Here is a 25,200-nt window from a genome sequence, read left to right on the forward strand (position 1 = left end):
GCTCCAGGAAATTGGGTCTATTGTGTGTCCTCAAGCAAGAGAGGAAGTTGGGGTCCACCTGCTGAGTCTCCCACTGTGGGGGCTGTTCATGGCCACCTCTCCCATAGCCAGGGTGCTTGGCAAAGCTGCTTTCTTAATTCAGAAAGATCACATCACACCATATGCCAGAGAGTGGGAGGGAGGGAGCCCATTAGCATTCATTGTACACAGCTTTTCATTTGGAAAAGCACCTCGAATGTGCCGATCTGCATTGCTTTGCTTCATTTTTCAACATTCATGAGTGTAATTGCATTTATTTTTCTCGTCAAGACTGCAAAACAAGTGATAATTTACTACATTACAGCCCATATCGGCTGGGTTTACAGCCACAACAGTTATAATCCACCCTCTTAGGGACTGGGTGGGTAAGCAGGGGGTGGTCTTTTTAGCTGAGAGCACTATATTTCTTTATAACAGGAAGCTTGGGCCCAGCTGTTCTTCAAGGTTACAATAATAGTGGGAAAAACTAACCCATACAGAGACACTGAGCTGTCAAAGCATATGCACTTCTACTATCTTGATGGCTTCTTACACTAATGGGGTAAGGCAGACTTGTACTCCCATTCACATTTCCCAGAGAAAGAGACTGAGATTCAGAGAAGTCCTCTGTAGTAGATGGTAACAGGTTGGTGAACAGCAGAGCCAGGGTTCAAACCTAGATTCATGTGATAGGAAATCCCGTGCTCTCCTCATGATGACACCTGGCAGTGCCCGAGCTCTAGCAAAGCGTGAGGTCTTGTAGTTATATTGGTAGAAAAGAAGAGGACATGATCTTAAAATTTTGTAAATGTGAATGAAGTGCCTACAGCAGCTGTGACCACGAAGGACACCTATTTTCTTGCATCTACACCACAGAATGCTAACTTCCAGCAGAGAATCAGGACAGGAGACTACATCCCTGCCCCAGGTCCATCCAGGTGCTACTCTGTGACTATCTAGAAATGAGAGCAGGGAAGGATGGTCTAGCCTTGTATTTGGAGATCATTCAATGCAGACGTTTTCTTCCTCTTTAAAACAAGCGTCAAGCCATAGTGATGTTCAGACTTTAGATCACAAATGCTCATGAATTCATGAGTAGTAACTGATGAACAAGATCCAACCCTAAAAACTTATGGATTCATTAAAATCATTTCCTAAGTAAGATTATAGTAGTGGACATGTCAGTGGTCGTGAGCTCCTCATTTCTTCTTCCTGGGTTTTAGAGGGATGTAAACTCCATCCCCTAACCTGACTCCCTGCCCCCTAATTACAACACATGGATCTTGAAAAGGGTAGACTTGAAAGCTGGTCTTGCTGTAAAGGATCTGAGGAAAGTGGGCAGACCATGAAAAGCCTCAAATCTCAGTCAGAGGATATTGCTACCATATGATGTGACATCTCTTTCAAGAGGAGATGACCCTGGGGTCCAGCCCCACCTCTGCAGCTTTCTCCAAGGCAGGAAAGAGACACTGGGGGTCCCTGTAAAGTCTGAAGAGTCAGGAGCTGACAGGTGTTCAAGAAGTCGCTCCAGCTACCTGGCCAGGATGCTGTAGTCTGCAAAGGACCCTTCAGCCCTGTTCCTGTCCCTTTTCTGCAAACTGAGGTCCCTTCTCTCAATCAAGTGATGGCTCTCCTCTATCCACTCCTGACGTTGGCAAGTGAGACCCTGTGTGGGCGTTCCTGCCCCAGACCAGGACTAAAATGACAAGGTCTGGCCACTCCAGGGCCTTCTGCTGAGTCTCAGTAAGCACACACTGGACAAAGAACCTCCAGCAGCCACTCAGTATAAGGGGCCTCAGGTCTTCAAAGAAGGCCAGTAGGCGATGATGAACATTACAGCCCACCTAGTGTTAAACACATGTACTCACACACACAGAGAGAGGAGGGGAGAGGGGAGAGAGGAGAGGGATGGCAGACCTAACAAGTCCTCAGGGTTTTCCATCAGTACACAGGTTAACAAGGCACCTCCATGCTGAGTCCCAGCTCTGAGACAGGACAAGAAGAAGCTGCTTGATGGTGATGGAGGAGACCCAACATGGGTCCATGCACCAAACATTTTGTTCTGTGTGTTCTCAAATGTTTGTCATTTAATCCCTATGTGTCCCAATTGCATGACCTTCATTTTATAAGTAAGAGAAAACCTTGAGCCATAGAGAAACTTTGCTCAATAGCTTTGCTCAAGGTCCCCCACGCTAGTCCCTCTGGCTATAGTGTCCCTGAACCTTGAACGTGTATATGCCTCTGGAATTTCTTTTCTGAAATTCAACTGTACAGAGAATCAAAGACCAAGGTTATCAGAGTTTTATTTCAAACACAGGAAAGTAGTCTTTCAATTCAGGCAAATAACCTTTCTGTTATTATTTTCCATATTGCAAAGTCTAAAAACTTAGCACAAATCTAAAAATCAGGCTTGTAAAGGTGACATTTTGTTTGAAATGGTCAAAATCAGATAATTGTTTCAATCAGCATGGAGTGTTAAATTCAGGCTTTCTTCTACTTGTTGCTTTCACCCAGGAAAGAAAAATAAGATTTATTTTCCAGAGGTTGGAACTGTACTCCAGGTGGCTCTCTGGCCTGCCAGGCCCCATCTGCTCCGTGCTGCTACCACCTCCACGTGCACTCAAGACTCTCTTCGTTCCTGTATTGTGAAGTCTTTTCATGTGGTCCCTGGTTGCAGTAATGAACAAAGTATGCCACAGCAGAACTGCTTTATAGAACCTGTGTGGTATTAGAGTTAGAAAACTGGGAGTATTACCTAATCAGGGCTCTTCCTTGTATAGGTTAAGGCCACTGGAGCCCAGAGACTAAGCAACTTGCTTCAGGCCACACAGCAGGTCAGCAGCACAGCAGACCCGGATCTCCTGAGACCCACTGAGCACCATGCTCTGAACCACAAGTGTATGTTTCAGCCATCTCAGATTTTCTGTTTCCTTTAAATCTGTTTCCAAATAGCTTAACACTTCACTCATCCCCTAACTCACTTATTCAATATTCATTGAGGGCATTCTGGTGCTAGTTTTAGGAGCTGAGGACACACAGCTGTGAATGGAAAAGTTGCTTCCTGCTCTGATGGAGCTTATACTTCATTGAGGAAGATGGGTGTTAATGCAAAATTACACAGAGCTCCTCTGTATTGAGCTCCCGCACTGCCTGACCTGGGACAGGGGCTGGAAGAACAAGGGGATTCTGAGACCCAGTGGTCTCCAAGGCAAAGGAAAGAATATGGCAGTGATGACAAGGGGATGGCAAAGTACAGCAGGTAGAGGAAGAAACTACACGGATGCAAGCAACAGCTCCAACAAAGAGGTGTCCCAGGGTGCCAATTCTCCGCAGGGGAAAGAAGGGAAGGAGCTGGGTGCTCCTGGTGGAACGCCGGCTTATTCCTGTCTTCCTCTAGGAATGCACTCCCTCCGTCTCCTTTTCAGGCTCCCATTCCTCTGCCCACACCCTAGATTGTGGCAATGTGCAGAGTTCTGCTCTCTGCCCTCTGCTCTTCCCTTTCTCCTGCGAAATCTTGACCCTGGCCTTGACCCCTTTCCTAGCTTCCCAAACACCCAGTGGTTCTCAAGATCAATGTACTAAAATTGCCTGCTGTTTCCTGGGCCCCATCCCAGTGCCACATGTTGGGATAGGACCCAGGAATCTGCTTTTTAAAAATACCCTCGGTGATTCTGATGCAGATGTTCAGTCTTCCTGCTCACTGAGACCCAAGGTCTGGTAAGCATCAAACACTGGGCCAACACTTTCACTTGCTAAGAACCCAGTATTGTGGGCACAGAGGCAGGGTCTCTGCATGTGCATCCTGGCCATTTTTAGCACACCTCTATAGGTATGTGTGTAATATACAGATGAGGAAATGGAACCCACGTGGCTTGGCTAGAGTCACAGAACTTCAAAGAATAGGCACCTGACTCCACACCCAAATCCAGTATCTTTGTTCATCTCTTTCACCAAGTTTTCTTGAGCTCACCGATATCTCCAACCCCCTTTTCCTCCTCCCCATTTTTACAGCTAACATCCCCATTCATGCCTGATCAGTTCCCTCCTGGTACACTGCCTTCCTTCCCACCACAGGCTCCCTGCTGCTCCAAGTTGCCTTTCACACTGGCCAACAAGTGGTTATCCTAAAAGATAAATCTGATCAAACATTCCCTGACTTAATCTCTGATGAATCCTCACTCTTATCATCCAACATCCTTCAAGTTGTGGCCCCAACCTCCCTTCTCATCACATCTCATCCTATGCCACATGACCACGGTATCCCTTCCTAGAATACTACATTATTCAAGAGTATTGGTTTGAGTATTTGCCTCTGCCACTTACATGTGATTTTAGATAAAATCACACTGCCACTTCTGTGTGATTTTAAATTAATTACTTAATCTTTATGTGCCTCATTTTTCTGAACTGTAAAATGGGCTGTCACCACTAGCTCCTTCAAAAGGCTGTTGTAAAGACTTAATAAAAGAAAGATGACAAGTATAAAGTGCTCAGCACAGTGCCATGAAAACAGATGCTCCAAAATGCTACCTGATACTAATGTCATCACTGTCATCCTACCATGTAGGACTACTTGTTATTCTCTGAACATACCACATACTTTGAGGTATCTCACTGGAAGCAGACACCTCTTGGTGCTGGAAACTCCTCATCAAAATTCTAAAGTGACTGCAAGGTAGGGTGGCCATAAAATATCCATTGTTGTACAAGGTGCTTTGTATGTGAAATTTTAGTTAATTCCCCACATAAGTCTTAGGAGGCTCTTGTCCCTTATCCTCATTTTAGAGACGAGCATGAGGCTCAGACAGGTTACCAAACCAGCTCCATATCAGAATGCTAGTCACTAGTAGAATTGGCATTCCAACTAATATCAGCCTGATTTCAATGTTCACACTTCTGTTCATTTCTTCTATGTGAAAAGAACACAGATTTTTTTTTTTTTTTTTTTTTTTTTACTCACTTAGAGTACACTGTACTGAGAATTGTGTCATGGTATCTTGCATCATTCCTACCCTCCTAAGCTCACCCACATATGACTGGGGCTGGAAGCCTAGAAACTACATCTTACTTTCTAGCAGGGTTCCAGCTCAGTCTTCACCAATGACAGAGGCAAAGACTGGGCCCTCACCAGACACTGAGCCTGCTGGCACCTTGATCTTGAACTTGGAATTCCCAGGATTCAGAACTATGAGACATAAATTTAAAAATTTACATATGGCCTTTTTTTTTTTTGTGACAGAGTCTCACTCTGTCGCCCAGGCTGGAGTCCAGAGGTGCTATGTCGACTCACCACAACCTCCACCTCCCAGGTTTAAGCGATTCTCCTGCGTCAGCCTCCCAAGTAGCTGGGATTACAGGTGCCTGCCACCATATCTGGCTCATTTTTGTATTTTTAGTAGAGACGAGGTTTCACCATGTTGACCAGGCTGGTCTCAAACTCCTGACCTCAGGTGATCTGCCCGCCTTGGCCTCCCAAAGTGCTGAGATTACAGGCATGAGCCACTGCACCCAGCCTATGTATCACACATTTTGTGGCATTTTGTTACAGCAATATGAATGGACAAGACGGAAATTAATACCGAGAAGTAGAGTGTTGTAACAAATACATAAAATGTGGAAGTGGCTTTAGAAATGGGTAATGAGTAGAAGCTGGAAGACTTTAGAGATTCATGCTGCAAACAGTCTAGATTATTGTGAACAGAGTATTAAGGGTGTTTCTGGCAAAGGTTCAAAAGAAGAAAGCTGGAGAGAAAGGCTCAATCTTCTTAGATATTATAAGTATAGTCACGAACAGAATGGTGGTAGAAATCTGGATGGTAAAGGCAATTCTGATGAGGTCTCTGACAGAAACAAGAAATAAGATATTGGAAACTGGAGGAAAACTCATATTCTTCAAGATAGCCAAGAACTTGGCTGAATCATGCCCATGTCTCAATGCTTTCTGAAAGGGAGAACTTGCAGGTGATAAACTAGGATATCTGGTGAAAGAAGTATCTAAGCAAAGTGTTGAGGGTGCTACATGGCTTCTCTTGACTGTTTATAGTAAAAGTGAGATAAGAAATCGATTAAAGATGAATTTATAAGTAAAAGGGAAGCAGAGCTTAAAGATTTTGAAAATTCCCAGCCCGGCCAGGACATAAAGGTATATTATGGAGAGAATACCAAGAGTGTGGCTGAGTCAATGTTTGATAAAAATATTAAGATGCCTGATAGGGTTATTAGTACGGGTGTAAGGAAGCCAGATGCTATTTATCAAGACAATGGAAGAATGACTCCGAAGGCATTTCAAAGATCTCTAAAGTTGTCACTCTCATCACAGGCCCAGAATGCCACGGCCTGGGGGACAAAACTGTATGAAAAAAGGGATCTTGGGCACCCATGAGACCTCAGCACTCACTGCTCTGTGCCACCTCAAGTCTCTGCTTACTGAATTCTGGTGTAGTGCTCCTTAGATGCCTCAGATGTGACTCAAGTGAGCCCAAGTGTGGCTCAGGCTTCCCCTCCAGAGGGCATAACAGTCAACCTTGGTGGCATCCACATGGTGTTGACCCTGCAGGTGTGCAGAGTGCATAAGCCGTGGGGGCATGGCTACCTCCACCCAGATGTCAAAAGATGCCCTGGAGAGCCTCAGTGCCCAGGCAGAGAACTGCCAGGGTAGGTGGGGCTGCTCTAAGAACCCTCACTAGTGCAATTCCGTGGAGACATGGGAATGGAGCCACTGCAGAGAACCCCTATTAGGGCAATGTTTCATGGAGCCATGGAGATGGGCAACCCTTGAGACCTCAGACCTGTAGAGCCACCATCACGCAACACAAGCCTGGGAGAGAGACAGGCACCCAACCCCAACCACTGAGAGCTGCTTTGTGGGGCACGCCCAGCAAAGCCATGAAGTATGGGGCTGCCTGGGTCTTTGGCCCACACTTGCTGCACGGTGTCCAAAAGGCAGGACACAGAGTCAAAGAAGATCATTCTCAAGCCTCAAGATTTAATGCTGTTTGTCTTCTTGTGTTTTATACTTACTTGGGACGTATTACCCTTTTCTTCTTCCCTATTTACCTCTTTTAAAATAAGAATGTCTATGCTGTGTTTGTCCCAACATTGTATTTTGGAAGTATACAATTTGATTTCACAGGCACACAGCTGGAGAGCAATTTGCCTCAAGATGAATCATATCTAATTTAGATGACACTTTGGACTTACACTTTAAAGCTGATACAGGAGTAAGACTTCTGGGGCTATTGAGATGGAATGAATGTGTTTTGTATATGAGAAGGACATGGATTTTGGGGCATCTGGAGGAGAACGCTGTGGCTTAAGTGCAGGTGTACCTGCAAAATTCACATGTTGGAACTTAAACTCTAAAGTGATAGTACTACGAGTTGGGGTCTTTAGAAGATGATTAAGTAATGCGGTCAGAGCCCTCATGAATGGGAATAGCAACATTATAAAAGAGCTGGAGGGAACTAGGTAGGCCCTTTTTGTCCTTCCATGTGAGAGCATAGCATTCAAGCCACCATCTTTGAAGTAGAAATGGGGTCCTCATCAGACACCAAACATAATGGTGCCTTAATCTTGGACTTGTCAACCTCCAGAACTGTGAGAAACAGATTTCTATTATTCATAAATTACCCATTTTGTGGTACTTTTTATAGTAGCATGAATGGTCTAAGACACCACTGAACAATTCCCTATCTCCCTCCTCTCCCCAGCCCCTGGCAACCATCATTCTATTTTTTTATTTCTGTAAGTTTGACTGCTCTAGATACATCACATAAGTACAATCATACAGTACATGTTATTGATGACTGATTTATCTGTCATAACATAACGTCTTCAAGGTTCATCCATGTTATAGCATGTGCCAGGATTTTCTTCCTTGTTAAGGCTGAGTAATATTCCATTGTATGCGTATACCACATTTTCTTTATCCGTCCATCTGTTGATGAACATTTGGGTTGCTTCCATCTCTTGGCTACTGTGAATAATGCTACAATTAACAAGTGTGTAAATATATTTTCAACATTCTGCTTTCAATTATTTTAGATATACTGTCACGTGCAGCATAATGGTGTTTCCGTCAATGACGGACTGCACATATGAAGGTGGTCCTAGGTGGATAGTTGGCTATAGGTTCTAGGTTTACAAAAATACAGTCTATGATGTTCACACAATCATGAAATTGCATAATGACTCATTTCTCAGAATGTATTCCCATCATTAAATGATACATGATTCTATTTCAAGAATTGGGATTGCTAGATCATATGGTGGTTCTATTTTTTATTTTTGGTTTTCCATATAGACTATACCATTTTACACTCTCACAAACAATGTACAAAGGTTCTAATTTTTCCAGATCCTTGACAACATTTATTTCTTTTTGTTTGTCTTTTTATAGCGGCCACCCTAATGGGTGTAAGGTGATATCTCATTGTGGTTTTGATTTCTATTTCTCTAATGATTAGTGATGCTAAACATATTTTCTTTTCTTTTCTTTTTGAGATAGAGGCTTGCTCTGTTACCCAGGCTAGAGTGCAGTGGCACAATCTTGGCTCACTGCAACCTCCACCTCCCGGGTTCAAGTAATTCTCCTGCCTCAGCCTCGTGAGTAGCTGGGATTACAGACACACGCCACCATGCCACTAATTTTTGTATTTTTTGTAGAGATGGGGTTCTCACCATGTTGGCCAGGTTGGTCTTGAACTCCTGACCTCAGGTGATCTGCCCACCTCGGCCTCCCAAAATGCTGGGATTACAGGCATGAACCACCGTGCCTGGCCATATTTTCATGTTTCTCACCATTTGTTTATCTTCTTTGGACAAATGTCTATTTCAGCCCTTTTTAAAAAAACAAAAAATCAGGTTATTTGTTTTGTTGTTGTTGAGTGGTAGGCATTCTTTATGTATTCCAGATAGTAACCCTACAACAGAGGTTTGTAAATATTTTCTCCCATTCCACAGGTTGTCTTTTAATTCTGTTTCCTTTGAAACACATTAGTTTTAAGTTAGATATAGTCTCATTTGTCTATATTTGCTCTTGTCACCTGTACTTTTGGTGTTATAGCCAACAAATTGCTGCCAAATCCAACATCATAAAACTTTCTACCTACATTTTCTTCTAGGGGTTTTACAGTTTTCACTCTCATGTTTAGGTCTTTAATCCATTTTGACTTAATTTTTGTGTATGGTGTAAGATAAGGATCCAACTTCTTTCTGCTACATGTGGATATTCAATTTACTAAATGCCATTTGTTGAAGAAATTATTCTCTCTCCATTGTGTAGTCTTGGTACCCTTAGTGAAGATTATTTGACCATGTATGTGAGAGCTTCAAAGGTTTTATAAACCTCTAATACCCTGTATTAAACCCCTTCCTGATTGAAATACCTAGAATGGTTTCCATTTTCCTACCTGAATCCAAACTGATGGACACATCATGCTTATATATGTTTGCAGCTATGATTTAGAAGGATCTTGGAAGCTATAGGTCTTATTTTAACCTTAGACACTCTCAGAGTTCTTAAAAGACATAACATATTCTTGCTTGTTCATAGCTTTCACAAGTTGTTTCATTGATGACAAGGCTTTGAATCCTGAGAAAGTGCAATTTGGGTTTCTTAATAAGGAAACACAACACCTAGGAAAGGAAGCAATTTTAAAAGATATTGGCAGATTTGAGGAAAGTTTTAAAAACAGTTTGCTCAAATATCTGTTGCTTTCCAAACATAAAGTATGATTGTGTCAGCACAGAGCACAGTGTCAAAACTAGGTAGATGAAGAGGGAAAATAGGAGGTCTTTTTAGAAAAGGGTAATTTCTCTCAATTACCAAATGTCTCACTGATTAGTAGTTGTGGGGAAATAAATTCTGGAGTTGTACCTGTGAAATTAATGGGGCATGTGATAGATCATTGCAGCTCTGCAAGGATGCGTGAGAACAGAGTACGTGCCTTAAGCTCAACTGGGAGATTTATCTTTCTGTGAAGGTCTGGGCTCTCAGGGATAGATTGTATGTCAGGTGCCCCACCTCCATATACTCATGAAGACAAATTCCTCTGCGAAGAAGCAGAAGCAGTTGCCCTGCTTGACAGACAGACAAATGGCGGGGTTAGGACCACAGGAGTCTTCACCAATGTTTTGTTTTATAAATGTATCACTAAATTCCTATGTTTAGAAATGCCTTCTTCTTGATTCATAAATTACAAGTCAAAGAATGCTAGAGTCAGAAGAAACTGACTTCTGATATTATAATGGTCAATAAGGTCCAGGGAGGGATGATATGTGGCCCAAGGTCACAGAGCAAGTTAATGGCAGAGCTAGGACAGAATCCAGGACTCCTTATTTTTAGATCCATTTCACAGAAGTGGGTGTAGGAAGCCCAGAGAAAGCCAGCTCAAAGTCTGAGGTTAGTGACAGATCTGGGATGAGTTCCCAGGGATGCTTCCTTAGCCACTAGGCAGAAGGCCATGCTAACCAAAGGCCTGGCAGTAGAGATAATGCCTACCCAATTCCACCATGTGCCTACAGCCCACACAGAACCACAATAATAACCACAGGAAGAACAGAGCTAGAGGGGCCTGAGGTAGCTCTGTTGTTAATATGTTCTACATATTTAAAATCACATGTTTCCACCCAATCCTGGGTAGGAAAACTGAGGTCCAGAGGTTCAAGTCAACAGAGCAAGGCAGAGACAGAAGTGTTATGTCCATGTGCTAAAAGGTGGATGCCTGGGAGTCATCAGTGGGTGCCACTGACTTGAGCTGCTTTGGTTCAAATCCCCTTCCCAGCACTTCCAACCTCTACGATGAAGGGCAAGTTGCTTAATCCCTTCGTGCCTCAATTTTCCATCTATAAAGTGGGAACACATGTTACCTACACTGCATAGGGTTTTGTGAACCATAAAGGAAACAAGGCTTTAAAGCACATGGCACAGAATGAGTGCTTTATAAATGCTAGCTATTACTATTCTCAAAGACAGATATCCCCGTTGGTGGGAATACAAGTGACGTCATAAAAATCTAATAATCTAGGAGAGTATTGACCAATAGAAACATAATGTGAGCCACATATGCAATTCTAAATTTTCTAATAGGCATATTTAAAAAGGTAAAAAAGAAATGGGTTAATTTTAATAATTTATCTAACCCAATACATCTAAAATATAATCATTTCAACATGTAATCAATGTAAACATTATCAATAAGATGTTTTTACATGATTTTTTCATACTAAGTTTTTGAAATCTGGTGTGTAGTTTACACTTACAGGACTAGCCACATTTCCAGTACTCTGTAGCCCTGTGTGGCTAATGACCACCAGATTAGATATGACAAATGGGACCTCAACGGATTACTGGATTTTCCAGATTGTTGGACTTTATTTGAGACATCTCAGCCATCTTGTTTTTACTAAACTGGGGAAAAAAGACTATATTTATACTAAACCATTTCCTTTTCTTACCAAATATCTTAGAATGCATATTTGTAATTCAAATTACTATAATAGCCAAAGCATAATGAAAACCTGTTTCTTTACTAAGGAAAAGACAGATCACACATTTAAAAATGAAAGGTTCACTTGGAGGAGCTCTAGCCCCTGCAGCAGCCCAATCGGTTGAATGGTCCACGAAGACATCGCCTAGCATCAGCATCCAGCCAGCATCACCATTATCAGCATGATTCTCAGCAACGTCTTCCTCTCCGGCTGCCCTGGGAGTGGCTAAAGTTGAAGCAGCAGGAAACAGAGGAATCTTGAAGGACATCATCTCTGTGGTCCTGTTAAATGTGTCGCTGACACACGACTGTTTTTGTGATGCTTCCTTTTCAAAGAATTTACTCCGAACAACATGCAGTTTCACTGTATCTGCATTTACAGAGACACTGACAGACTTAGACAATTCAACAAACTGACAGGATCAACCCTCCATTAAAAGTAAAGCATTTCTTCCACTTTTCCAGTGAGAAGACATCCTCCCCTCAAAAAAAGTTTTCGGGCAACTTTGATAAATACCATTTTAAGTGTACAGATGATTGAATTAGGCAAAAGTCCGCTTATGGTATCTAATATACAATTTAATTACACATACATTTTAAAATCACGTTTCATAAAATATTAATTGAAAAATAGAGAGTGGTTCAGGGCACAGATTCTGGATTCAGATGGCCTGAGTTCAAATCTCAGCTCCTCCATTTACTGTAACTCACTTTTGAGAGAGTTGACATTCTGGGCCTCAGTTTCCTCCTCTTTAAAATACGGGTGATAATAACATCCAGCTCACAGTGTTGTTGAAGTATTAAACGATGTAAAAACATGTAAAGCCCTTAGAACACTGTCCAGGAAGTGGTATACATGTTAGGTTAAAAGACATAGTGGTTTATTATCCATTCACATAGACTTTAGAACCTCTTTATTCTTTCTTTCTCTCTTTCTTTCTTTCTTTTTTGAGATGAAGTTTTGCTTTTGTTGCTCAGGCTGGAGGGCAATGGCGCAGTCTCAGCTCACTGCAACCTCTGCCTCCCAGACAACCCCTTTATTCTAACTCGTCAAATGCAGCAGTGTTTGTCATCAGAAGAAGCACTTTTTTAGTTGAACGATGCCAGTCTCCATCACTTTCACTTCCCATTACACCATTTGGAATATAATACTTTTTGAATCTAGGTATGATGTCACAGAAAACTGAGTGTCAAGGCAAGCATCTATATGGATATTAGCACAGACAGGTTTTCCCATTTATCTGGCAGCTGTGTATTCTGATCACCACAAGGACATCATGTTGCTTTTCAAAGCCATTGTTAGGACATTGTTAGGACACTTGTTCATAACCATCACCAACACTCGTCATTACTTGGTCATATCCTCCGGAATAATTACTAAACCTGCATTCAATTTCCTTGCCTTTTCTATCAATTCTGTGATCCCTGTAAACATCCCAAACTAGCACTGATTGGGGTCATTGCAGGCTAATGTAGTTTCTACAATTTTGTAGCTCCAAGTACACGAAAAACCATCTTATAATATGAGATGTTTTGTAAGAACTTTTCTCAGAGCTGTTTGGAGACAAAGATCTTGTCTTTTATTTGGGCACACAGGAGGCATTCTGGCATTTCTTTCTTCTCCCACCTCTATCTCTTAGGTGTTAGTTGAATAAACCATGGTTCATTCACCCAGGAGAATATCATGTAGCCTTAGATGGTGAAAACTAACTCTGAATACAGTGGCATAAAAAGAGATGGATGACAGAAGGGTTTGGGAGCTATGATGCTATTCACTGTCTGCACTCCTAGGTGGCCACAGTGCAGCTGTCCAGAGCACAGCCTGGACCCTTTCCAAGGGCACGTCCTGCCCCCACCATATGCTAACGATGACCTGGGCAAGTCATTCAAGTTTTCTGTGCCTAGGTTTCCTGATCTGTAAAATGCAGATAACAGCATCTACATCAGAGGACTGTTGCAAAGATTAAATAAGTTACTGTATTTCAAGTACTTAGGATAGTACCTGACACACACTAAGCACTACATAGGTGGTACGTCTCTATTACTATTACCACATACAGATACTCTCTGTCTTCCTCCTTCCCTCTCTCCATCCTCCTTCACTCTCTCCCTTTCTCTCTCAAAACACATCAATATGTTAATGGTGATATTTAGGCTAACTGTAATCAGGGCAGAGAGAGGTAACTTATATGTTCAAACTCAGCATTTTTTAAGAATAAATATATAATATTTTGTCATTAAAGAGGAAAGAAAAAAATGTACTGACTCAACAATTGCTAAATGGGAACATAAGAACTTATAACTTTAAACCAATCAATAATAATATCAGGTGTGATTAAGGATACTTAAAGGCCCATACTTCCATATGATTTTATTGTAAGCCTCACATTAAAGGAAGAGTAGGTCAATCTGAGAATAGATTACATCTTTCCAAGAGGAGCCACTTACACGTATCACAAGCAGTGCCACACATTCATGAGAGTGTGCCAGGCCCCAGAGCAAAGGAAGGGATCATCCCCAGTGTCTCTTTATTTGCCCGAAGGATCCTGGGACCAACTTCAGAGCAGAAGAACCCAGACCAATCAGGCCCTGGGACCAAGTGGCCCATCCTGACCAAAGCCTCATCAAGCTCAGAGTCGGGCTCAAGACATGAAAGCTACAGATGCCCCAGGTGCCACGAAAATGCCAAAGAAAGTGGCAGCCCCTTGAGGGTTCTCCTGAAACCACTTTCTCCCAACTTTCCCAACACGCATAACTTTAACAATAATTCAGTTATTTTTAAATAACCACCTTCCTTATTCCAGGCCCCATGCAGGATACAAGGAATTCAGCAATGAGAGGCAGTCCATACCCTGCAGCCACTCACAGGCCTAGTAGGGAATCAGACAACATGTGATAAACTCAGCTACAGAAGCATAGTAGAGAGGTAAGTGCTGTGAGGGGAGTCAGGGAGGGCCTCCTGGAGGAGGTGACATTTGTGCCGGGGTTTGATTTAGGAGGAAGGAAAAGTGGAGCTGTGCTCTTAGCCTTAGGGATCAGCAAGTACAAAGGCACGACAGTGTGACCTGTAGGGTTTGTGGTTGAAACAAGAGATATCAACTATGACTATCTTCTAAAAAATACGAAGTTTCTGGAATATTGAGAAGCTCATAATGAACAGAAAGCTGAAGGATCAGGCCTGAAAAATAAGCAGAAAAAAAGGGAGTTCTGGGAGATCAACAAGCAAGAAGTCCAGCAACCTTGTAGCACAAACACCATGGCCAGACACCACCCCTACTACTGCACACCCCAATTCTACAGCCTCTGGCTGCTGGCCCATCCTTCCTAGATGAAAAGTCCTGGGCAGCAGGGTCCACCTGCTGCATCCAGGTTACCTATTCAGCCACACCCAGGCTGCCAGGAAATGATGAGAAGCTGGCATCTTCACCTCTCAGCGAGCTACACAATCCACCGAGACTCAACACAATGAGAGATACCCCAAATCAAGAAACAGGGTTGGAGACTGGACTCCCAAAACAATAACACAAAGGCTGCTCTCGTGTGATTACACAGAAGGGGAAATGAAAGAGAAAAGGGCAGGAGGGGGCACTGAGGCTCAAGATACATGCTGGGCTCGCATCATGAGAAAGTTCAATTATTAATAAGAGCAATTCATCTAACAAACATTTGCTGCTACCTAAGCCCCAGCACTGCGGTTACAAATATAAATACTATGTTGTCCCTGCCTACAAGAACCGAAGCTAGCTCTGTTTATGGCCCGTGAACAAGCTTGCAGTTCATCCAATAAACATGAGGGAGCCCACACAGCTTTTTACAGCTAGCGTCCACCTGGATTGACTAGTGCTTGGACCATTCTATTCGACAATATTTCCAACACTATTCTTGCTAAAGCCCAGGGAGTACCTAAGCTAAGAGCTAGAACAAGGTGCAATCAGGGGACCATCAACAGTGCCTGGCTTGCGTTTAGTGCTTCAGAGTTTGCAAAGCATTTTCCCAACCATCAAGTCATGGGCAAATGTCCAGGACTACATGTTTGCCATGTGGATGATATTCCTTCTCCAGATGTCAAAGACAATACACAACCATTCTGTTTTGGGTATATAAGGGAATACAGAAATATATACATATGAAAACAAATTCGATAACTTCTATTGGAGATGAGCACAGAGATGTATGTACAAGAATACTCACCGCAACATGATTCAGGAGTAACTGGAAAGGACTTAAATATGCAACAATATGGGGTGATGAAATAAATTGTGGAACAGTCATTGCAATGGGAAACTATGAAACCTTTAGAAAACATGGTTTTATGGAACATTTAATGACATGGGAAAATGCTAAAGAAAAAAGCATTAAATAGCAAAATACATATTTCTGCAAGTTTGTGTGAACATATGACTTTCATTTCATTCTTTATAGCTATCTCTATTGAGCATTTTCTCAACAATGAACACACATTATTTTTGCCATCACAAATCATGACTGCAAGTAGAAACAATTTTTAAAAATGCTTAGTTGACAACAGTACCATGTCTGCAATATGTATTTCTCTAGCCTGGACATCAAGCCTGACTCCTCAGCCACATAAAACTCACATGACCTTGGACCAGTTGCTTCACTTCTCTGGGACTCTGTTTTCTCAAAAACAAGCGACAATATCTCGAACTCATGGGATGGTGGGACATTAGACGAAATGTTGTACAGGATGATGCCTAACCCACTTCTTAGTTAGAGTGGACAAGTAGTAAACGCCAGCTCCCTTAGAAGAAAGCAAAGCTGGCCGGGCGCGGTGGCTGACACCTGTAATCCCAGCACTTTGGGAGGCCGAGGTGGGCGGATCATGAGGTCAGGATATTGAGACCATCCTGGCTAATACGGTGAAACCCCGTCTCTACTAAAAATACAGAAAAATTAGCTGGGCCTGGTGGCGGATGCCTGTAGTCCCAGCTACTCGAGAGGCTGAGGCAGGAGAATGGCGTGAATCTGGGAGGGGGAGCTTGCAGTGAGCCGAGATCGTGCTACAGCACTCCAGCCCTGGCGACCGAGCGAGACTCCATCTCAAGAAAACAAAACAAAACAAAACAAAAAAACAGAAGAAAGCAAAGCTTCCAATACTTACAGTGCTCATGTGGAAAAGGTAACCTGGGTAGGTGATGGGGTCAGGGTACTGATGTATAATTGACCTGGTTTTAGTTTCCTAGAACTGCTATTAAAAATTACCATAAGCTGGGTGGCTTAAGACAAGAGAAACCTATTGTCTCACAGTTCTGGAAGCTAGAAGTCCAAAATCAGGGTATTGGCAGGGCCACGTTGTCTCCAAAAGCTCTAGAGAAGAACCCGTCCTTGCCTTGCCTGACTTCTGGTGTCTGTTGACAATCCTCAGCATTCCTTGCGTTATGGCTGCATTGCCCCAATCTCCACTGCCATCTGCATGTGGCCTCCTTCCCTATGTGTGTATGTATCTTTGCCTCCACCAGTCGTATTGGGTTAGAACCCAATATGACCAGCATGACCTCATCCTAATTTGGTCATTTCTATAAATACTTATTTTCAATTAAGTGTGACATTTACAGATATCAGGGGTTAGGACTTCAACTTATGTTTTTAGGAGACACCATTCAACCCAAACAGACCTCAACCCTCCCTTTAGAAACATGAGCAGTTAGAGCAAGGCAGGAACCCACAGGCAAAGGCCCCATGGTGTGAAGGAACAGGCCAGGACCACCCTGGAGATGGTGCTGCTTCCATGACATGCTAGTTGGGTGAAATGTGTGTGTGTGTGCGTGTGTGTGTGTGTGCATGTGCATGTGTGTCACCTGTCTGTGTGTTCTCCCAACTCCTCCTCCTTCCAATCTGGAAACTCACTAAGCTTTTTGTATTTTTCTGCTCCAGAAATGTGTGTAGGAAAAATAGAAGAAGCTGCTTGAAATCAAGGCTTCCTTCCTTCCTCCTTTGTTTTTTCTAACTCTAAACTTACTTAAGAGAGAATGCTGGGGTCTGGAAGGACTGGGCCAAGAAGGGTGTGCTTTTGAAGGCTAAGATGGTGAGGAGAGAGGTTCTCCCATTTTACGAAGGTGGGAGGTATGGATCTGCTGGTGCCACACTCCTCCGTGGCAGTACCTGAGGAGGGGCAGGCCCGGGGGGGTTGGTGGGTGGTGCACCTGGACTGGCTGGGCTGTGACAATGGCTCCTAGCCTGAGAAAGCAGCAGCGGAATCACTAGACCTAAAGGGAATGCAGCAGTGGGCTTCCCAGAGAAAATCACAACAGTCTGCTTAAACCCCAGGAAACTCATAGAATCCTAGGGAAGAGGGAGCTCCAACAGTGCCTAAAATATAGTCTCAGCTCCCTGGGGACTGAGGGTCAGATTCAGGTTTATGTAAAGAAGAGAAATAAGTGAGTATTTCTTATGTACCTGATTTTGCAACCTGATATTCAACCCTAATCCATACCTCATGTTTAAAAGAATGTCCTACAAGTATTCAAAGGATATAGAAGCAAGCCACCCAAGCCCCACTACCTCTGGCTTCAGTCGTTTCCGAAGGATACCTCCAGCACTCACATCTTCCTTCAGCCCCCAGGATGCCCTCCTGCTGGGCCCTGGGCTGTAATTCAGGGCTGTACGTCAGGGATGACTTGTGGAAACCCATGCCAAAGATGGGGAAGGCAGGGCTAGGAACTGGTGGTAGCTGCAGTTAGTTCCATAGGCAGGATAGACAGCTAGAGAGAGGGTTTGTGAGTGAGTGTACTAACCCTTGCTCCTCTATGACAGCCTCAATAACGATAAGGTGGTGAAACCAGGTCTGAAGCCTGGAATGCTAGTGCAAGAGCTTCTCCCATGGACAGAGATGAGGAAAAGTATGTATTTAGGTTGACGCAAAAGTAGTTGTGGTTTTTGCCATTACTTTCAATGGCAAATAACAGTAGTTGTGTGTAACATTCAATTCACAGAGGTGGGCTGGAGGAAATGTCTAAGCCCTCAATGCAGCAATGCATCCTGGACTTGAAAAGCCTCTCTGGCCTGTCAGGACCCACAGTAGAACACCTGCTGAGCAGCTCGCCTTTGTAAAGCAGCATCATTGAGCTAGAAGTGGGGCCAAGGTCTCAGGTGGACTTGGACTTCCAGCCCCAGAGATTGCAAGAACCAGAAAACATTTAGAAAAACCAACATTGACTAACCCCTACTCCGGGCAGACAGTTCACACTCATGCAGACATTCTCCATTTAACTCTCACACTGGTCCCCAAGATAAAGATGTGGAAACTGGGAGTTGAGACCCTAGGGTCACTCAGCTGTTGTGTAAGATTGGAATACACTGACTTGCAAACATGTCTATGATAACGATTTTGAAAGCAAAGAACAGGATGTTATGAGTGAGAATAAGGAGGAAGTCCATCTTTAGACAGACGGATAAGGGAAGATTGCCTTGAGGAGTCCTGTGAGCTGAGACATGAAGAAATCAGCAAAGCGCCAGATGCAGTGGCTCATGCCTGTAATCCCAGCACTTTGGGAGGCCGAGGCAGAAGGATCACCTGAGGTCAGGAGGTCGAGACCAGCCTGGTCAACGTGGCAAAACTCCATCTCTATGAAAAATACAAAAATTAGCCAGGCGTGGCGATGTGCGCCTGTAGTCTCAGCTACTTGGGAGTCTGAGGCATGAGAATCACTTGAACCTGGGAGGTGGAGGCTGCAGTGAGCTGAGATAATGCCATAGCACTCCAGCCTGGGCAACAGAGCGACACTCTGTCTCAAAAAAAAAAAAAAAAAAAAAAAAAAGAGAGAGAGAGAGAACCAAAGAACGAAAGAGAAATCAACAAAGTGAAGAATTGAGAAAACAAATTCTGGTGAGAAGGAACAAGGAACAATATGTGCAAAGGACCCATGCCAAGAAAGAATCTGACACATCTGAGGAACTAAAACACACCAGGTATGAGAGAGGAGAAGAAAAGGAGCCCAAAGAAGACATTGGATCATGCAGGATCTTATAGGCCATGACAAGGATTTCAGATTTCATCCTATGTGCCAGGGGAGGCCATCAGCAGGATTAAGTCCCAAAATGACATGGACTGAGTTACCCAGACCAAGTATAGCAGGGAGCTCGTCATACAAAGGGGATGGGCAAAAAGCTGTGGAACATCTGAATAAACAGACTCAAACTTGACTTCCAAGATGAGGAGAACTGCTGGCTTTACAGAAAGAAAAGCAAGATTTCAGCCTTTGCCCATAAGAAGAACAAACAGTTTTGCCTAATCCAAATTCGCTTTCATGCCTCTCTGCCTAAGCGGCACACAGAGCTGCTGAAGTCCACAGGCGCATCATGACAGAATAATTTCAGTGATCATTATCAAATGCCTCTATTTAGAAAAGCCCAGAAGATTGTATTAGCATGATCCAATATTTATGAAATGACACCCTGCCATAATGAGGGGCTGAGAAAATTAATATTAGAAGCAAAAGCCATGTCTTTGGGGAGAGAGAGTAGCTTGAGTAAAAAGACACACTTTTACTCAGCTTCTTAGAACTTGGTTTTCTGATCCGTAAAATGGGAAGGATAGTAGCAAAGAGGAAAATACATGATCAGTTAGTAAAGCACCCAAAGGTCTTTAATCTTTTTTCATTCATTCCTGTATCAATAAAAACACCTAATAAAGACTATTTGCCCATCCACATATCCATCCAACAAATTGCTAATTTAGTACATAGGATGTCTGATGTACTGCATTAGGCACTGAAGATAAATTTATGAACAAGATTCTCATGGTCCCCATTCACATAGAACTTCTCATCTGAGAGTAAAACACGCACTGGATGAATAACACCTGCTGTGATGCGTGTTACTAAGGACAAGTGCAAGGTGCAATGGGAACCATTACAAAGAATGCTGACCCAGACTGAGATATGAAGAGGACGCACAAGACAGTGGGTAGGGGAAAGGCTCCGTGGAGGATGCCAATCTCATGTGAGTTCCCGAGGCAGGAGAGAGTCAGAACATTCTGGCAATTGGCAGAAGCCAGTGTAAAGTGAGCAGAGTGGGATGTGGAGCATGATGATGATTTGCAGGTTTAGGGAGGATCAGCCCTCAGAGCTCTGGAGACCACAACAGGGCTTTGCTCTTTCCTGGAGCAATGAGAAGTCTCAGAAAGCCTTAAGACAGAAGCTGGGTAGAGACAAGGAAGAAAAGAAGTACCATGAACATGCTTATATTCTAGAATAATCTCTTCGACATCTGTTTGGAGAATGGATTAAAGTCCAAAGGGTTAAGTCAAGGAGTCTGTTAGAAAGTTTTCCACTTACCCAGGAAACAGACAATGTTGTGTTCACCAGGGCAGTGGTGGCAGAGATGGAGAGGCTTGGGCAGACCCAAAATATACTAAGGAAGTAAAATGGCAGAACAAAGTGATTGACTGGAAAAGTGGGTAAGAGAGAGAAAAAAGAGAAACACGGCCCCCCGGTTTCTGAATCAGTACCAGTAGGGTGAAGTGAGCTTTCTGGAGACGAGGAACAGTGGAAAGTGAGTAGACAGGGAAGGGGAAATGGGTAAATCAAGAGTTCAGTTTTGGAGATGTTGAGCTTGGAGAGCCTACAACATGCTACAGGGCTTTAAGTGGACTAAAGATGAGCAGAAAGAGCATATATGAATACACACACACCCATACACATGCATATGCACGCACCACCATATACACACACCCATACAAACACACGGACACACACCTCCCATACACCCCCCCACACACACATACACCTCCATACAGACAGACCCCCTACACATGCATACACACACACACTCATATGCTCCCATACACATGCATACACACCCTCCATACACACATACACCCCCATACACACACCCCTATACACTCCCATACACACACACCCATACACATGCACACCCACACCCCCATACACATGCACACACACCCATACACACACCCCTTACACCCCCATATGCACACACACCCCACATACACACCCATAGGCATGCATACACACATATACCCATACACCCCCATACACACACACACACACATACACCCCCAATACACAGGCATGCACACACAACGCACCCATACACCCCCATACACACACACATAAATGCACACCCATACACACACACCCCTTACACCCCCATATGCACACACACATACACCCCCATACACTCACACACACCCATACGCATGCACACACACCCTCCATAAACGCACACCCATACACACACACCCCTTACACCCCCATATGCACACACACATACACCCCCATACACATACACACACACACCCATAGATATGCATACACACATACACCAATACACCCCCATACACACACACACACACACACATATACCAGTACACAGGCATGCACACACACCACACCCATACACCCCCATACACACACACACACGCATACACACACGTATACACACTATAAGATCCAGATTTATTGGGCCACTATCAAGGAAGGCCATGAAGAGTAGAGCAGATGTGCTATGTTTAAGCAGAGGTGTCTTGGATTCTTGGGGTCCCTAATGGGATGGGTGATTCTATCATGTAAACCAGGCAGTACTTTTTAAAGTCAGCATGATTGGGCAACAGACAGAGGTTGTTCCACACTGCCTTGCTAATAGGCATGCACACCTGTTGATGACTTTGCTCATTCAAAGTAAGGTCCCACCAGATCTGAAATGCTCAATTTTGTACCATAGCCTAACTTTATTACACCTAAGGCTTGTATCAACACTTTTGAGAAATTTATACAATTAATGCCCTTAACAGGAGCTATCCATAACCATCCAGTGCCTCCTGCTTTGGAGCCAGACTCAAAGTGAATGAGGCCACACCCTCACCTGGGCATCTCTGAGCATCTTCTTTGCTCCCACTTTAGTAGCATCCTGGAAAACCCCGTTCTCCAGAGGTAGCCAAGATGACATGGCAGCTGGGCAGTCGGTTGTGTAGGTGTAAAATTCCTGAGACATCTAGGCTGGAGGCATAAATGTCAGAATCACCAGCACAGAGGCAGTATCTGAGGCCATGGGAGTGGTTGAGGCCAACCACAGAAAGAACACCCAGTAAGCCTGAAGAACTCTTAATACTCCATGGCCAGAGTGCACTGACAGGGGAGACTGAGAAAGAGCACCTGGGGGATTGGTGAAAACCAAGACAGGTGTGGGTTAAAGTGAGGGAGCCTTTGGTCAAGGAGAAACTGTAGAAAATGGCCTCCCTTCTCCAACAAGCAATTGTCTTCAGAAAAGTGAGCTTCACTTTCTCAGAGTCACAACTCTTCCTGGCTTCTATCACCAGGTAAGCCTCTTCAAGATGCACCTTACGCAGGTATACCCCACATTTAGAGTCTAAGTGTTCTCTCTGAGAAGACCTCCTTTGGGTACTTCCCCTGAAACATATCAGGTGTACCTCACAGGCCTGCCCCATGCAGGTATCCATCAAGAATTCACACTAGGCCTTCAGCGCCGCTGGTTAAGGACGAAAGGTTGGTATTTAGAATGTCAGGATGTTTACCTTATAATATAATATATAATAATAATATAATAATATATAATAATAATATATTATATAATAATATGACCTTATAAAAATCTGTGGAAGTATCCCTAAATATATAAATTATATAATATATATACTATGTAACATATATAATGTATAATATAATATATAACCTTATAATAATCTAACTGTAGAAGTCTCCCTAAATATATAAAATATATATAAATAATATAACACACAATAATAGATAATATGATAATATATAACAATAATATAATAATATAATTAATATAACCTTATAATAGTCTGACTGCTGAAGTTTCCCTAAATATATACAACCTATGTCCATGTGGCCTGGAAGAAAAGGAGTGACCGTAAATTCTTCAGAAGCTCTTTCCCTGACATGCCACTATCATCGGGCTCCCAAGCAAAACCCAGTGATACCTACTTGTAGCTAAAGCTTAGAATCTTGAAGCTAAAAGAAATGCTGAATCCAGGTGACATGGGACTAGTATCAAATCCTGAAGAATTCATTCAGCCTTGGTTTGACCACCTCTGAGTGTGGGGAACTCACTACCTACAGAGCTATCGATTGCCATCTCAGAGAGCTCAATGTGTAAGTAAGTTCTTCCCCCCATGATTCATGGTAAAAACTAGCCGTCCCCATGACAGCCCCAAACATGATGGATCACATACCTGTGGGCACTGCCTGGTCCAGCATTGGTTTCTCCCATGTGTTAATCTGCTCCCAGGTGAACCCATTGGTCCCTAGAGCCACACTATAACCACAGTTGCTGTAGTGCTCATCAAAGGAACAGCCACCTGCAGACAAAAGAGATATGGGTAAATACATTCCCGTGTCTGAGGCTTGGTTCGTTACCTCTGTCTTGTCGGCTCTTCATTTACAGCTTTGAATTTTAAACTCTGGAGAAGATTTTCTTTTTATATATATATATATAAAAAAGACGAGCAAATTGGATTTTTATATTTGCTTTGGTGCTCTCAGGAAAGTCACTGGCATCTGCAGGCCCCCGTATTTAAAAAAGTTAATAAGGCTAGTTACATTGATTTTAATCTTCCTTCCTGAGAAAGTAAACAGCAGCGTCTCATTCTAAGTAGGAAAAATGAATGCCGGGGCATGCCTCTGTAATTGCTTTGTGCGCACGGAGAGATGCTGTGAGGCAGCGGAAGGAGCACTCACTTCCCAGTCTGGCAAAACTAGACAGCCATCACCTTCACAAGGCTGTGTGAGCTCAGGCCAGATGCTTCATACCTGAGCATCTCCGTTTCCTCACCTACGATACGGAGGGAAATGTCCAACCTTACAGAAATACCATGAGGATTAAATGGAATAACATGTGAAAAGTAACTGCCACAGAATACTTTCTCAGTGCCCACCTGTTTCTCTGTAAAAAGCAGTCTGAAAAATCATTTTTCATGGAGTGAGAATCGAATTGGTAAGAAATTAGACAATCATGCACCTGGAAGATAATAAAGTCAATGTTGATCATGTTTAAAGCTTCTCCCTTTAACTTTAAAGGTCAAGCCATCCACCATTTGACAATAAGTTATATTCATTTGCTGTTGACAAGGATTCACTGAGCATACGCTCTGGGCTGTAAGTCCCATCAAGGTGACATTGAGAGAGATGCGGGGTGTACAATGGAGGCTCCAACTAGGAAACACTGGTCTGTCCAGAGAAATGAGCCCATTATATTCTGGAGGAGAAAGCAGAAGTGGAGGAGAAGTGAACAGGGCTTTGAAGGATGGGAGCATCTCCATGGGCGGAGGGCAGGAGGAATGGCATTCTGAGTTGAGCCTGCAGGGTGCACAAATGCAGGGAGGCAGAACTGGGACTGAGTTCTACAGCAGCCTCCTGGCTGGTCTCCCAGACCTGTTTCACACTCCAGTCCATCTTTTCCAATGTCCCTTTCTTGTCTCCTTAATGTTCACAGGGTGCATCACATCACCATCCTCCTCCCTTAAACGCTCACAGGTTTCCCACCCCACAGAGAACCAATGTCTGCTATAGATTAAATGTGTGAATGCCTGCAAAATTCATGCTGAAGTTTCAACCCCCAAAGTGATAGTATTAGGACACATGGCCTTTGAGAGGTGATTAGGCCATGAAGGCAGACTCCACATGATTGGGACTGGGATTGGGACTAGTGCCCTTATAAAGAGACCCCAGAG

At 43.4% G+C, this 25,200-nt stretch overlaps 1 protein-coding gene across 9 annotated transcripts in view; it reads right to left on the reverse strand.

Moving 5' to 3' along the window:
- PTPRT (protein tyrosine phosphatase receptor type T) overlaps nucleotides 1-25,200 on the reverse strand; it is a 1,110,571-nt gene that overhangs the window by 782,939 nt on the left and 302,432 nt on the right. For all 9 annotated transcript variants that reach the window (XM_055373001.2, XM_019017483.4, XM_019017481.4 and 6 more), the window contains exon 2: nucleotides 23,704-23,829. In XM_055373001.2, coding sequence (XP_055228976.1) covers nucleotides 23,704-23,829 — 126 coding nt within the window. The remainder of the gene's footprint in view (nucleotides 1-23,703; nucleotides 23,830-25,200) is intronic.

The sequence above is a fragment of the Gorilla gorilla genome, chromosome 21 (genome assembly GCF_029281585.2).
Source record: "Gorilla gorilla gorilla isolate KB3781 chromosome 21, NHGRI_mGorGor1-v2.1_pri, whole genome shotgun sequence".
Taxonomy (NCBI): domain Eukaryota; kingdom Metazoa; phylum Chordata; class Mammalia; order Primates; family Hominidae; genus Gorilla; species Gorilla gorilla.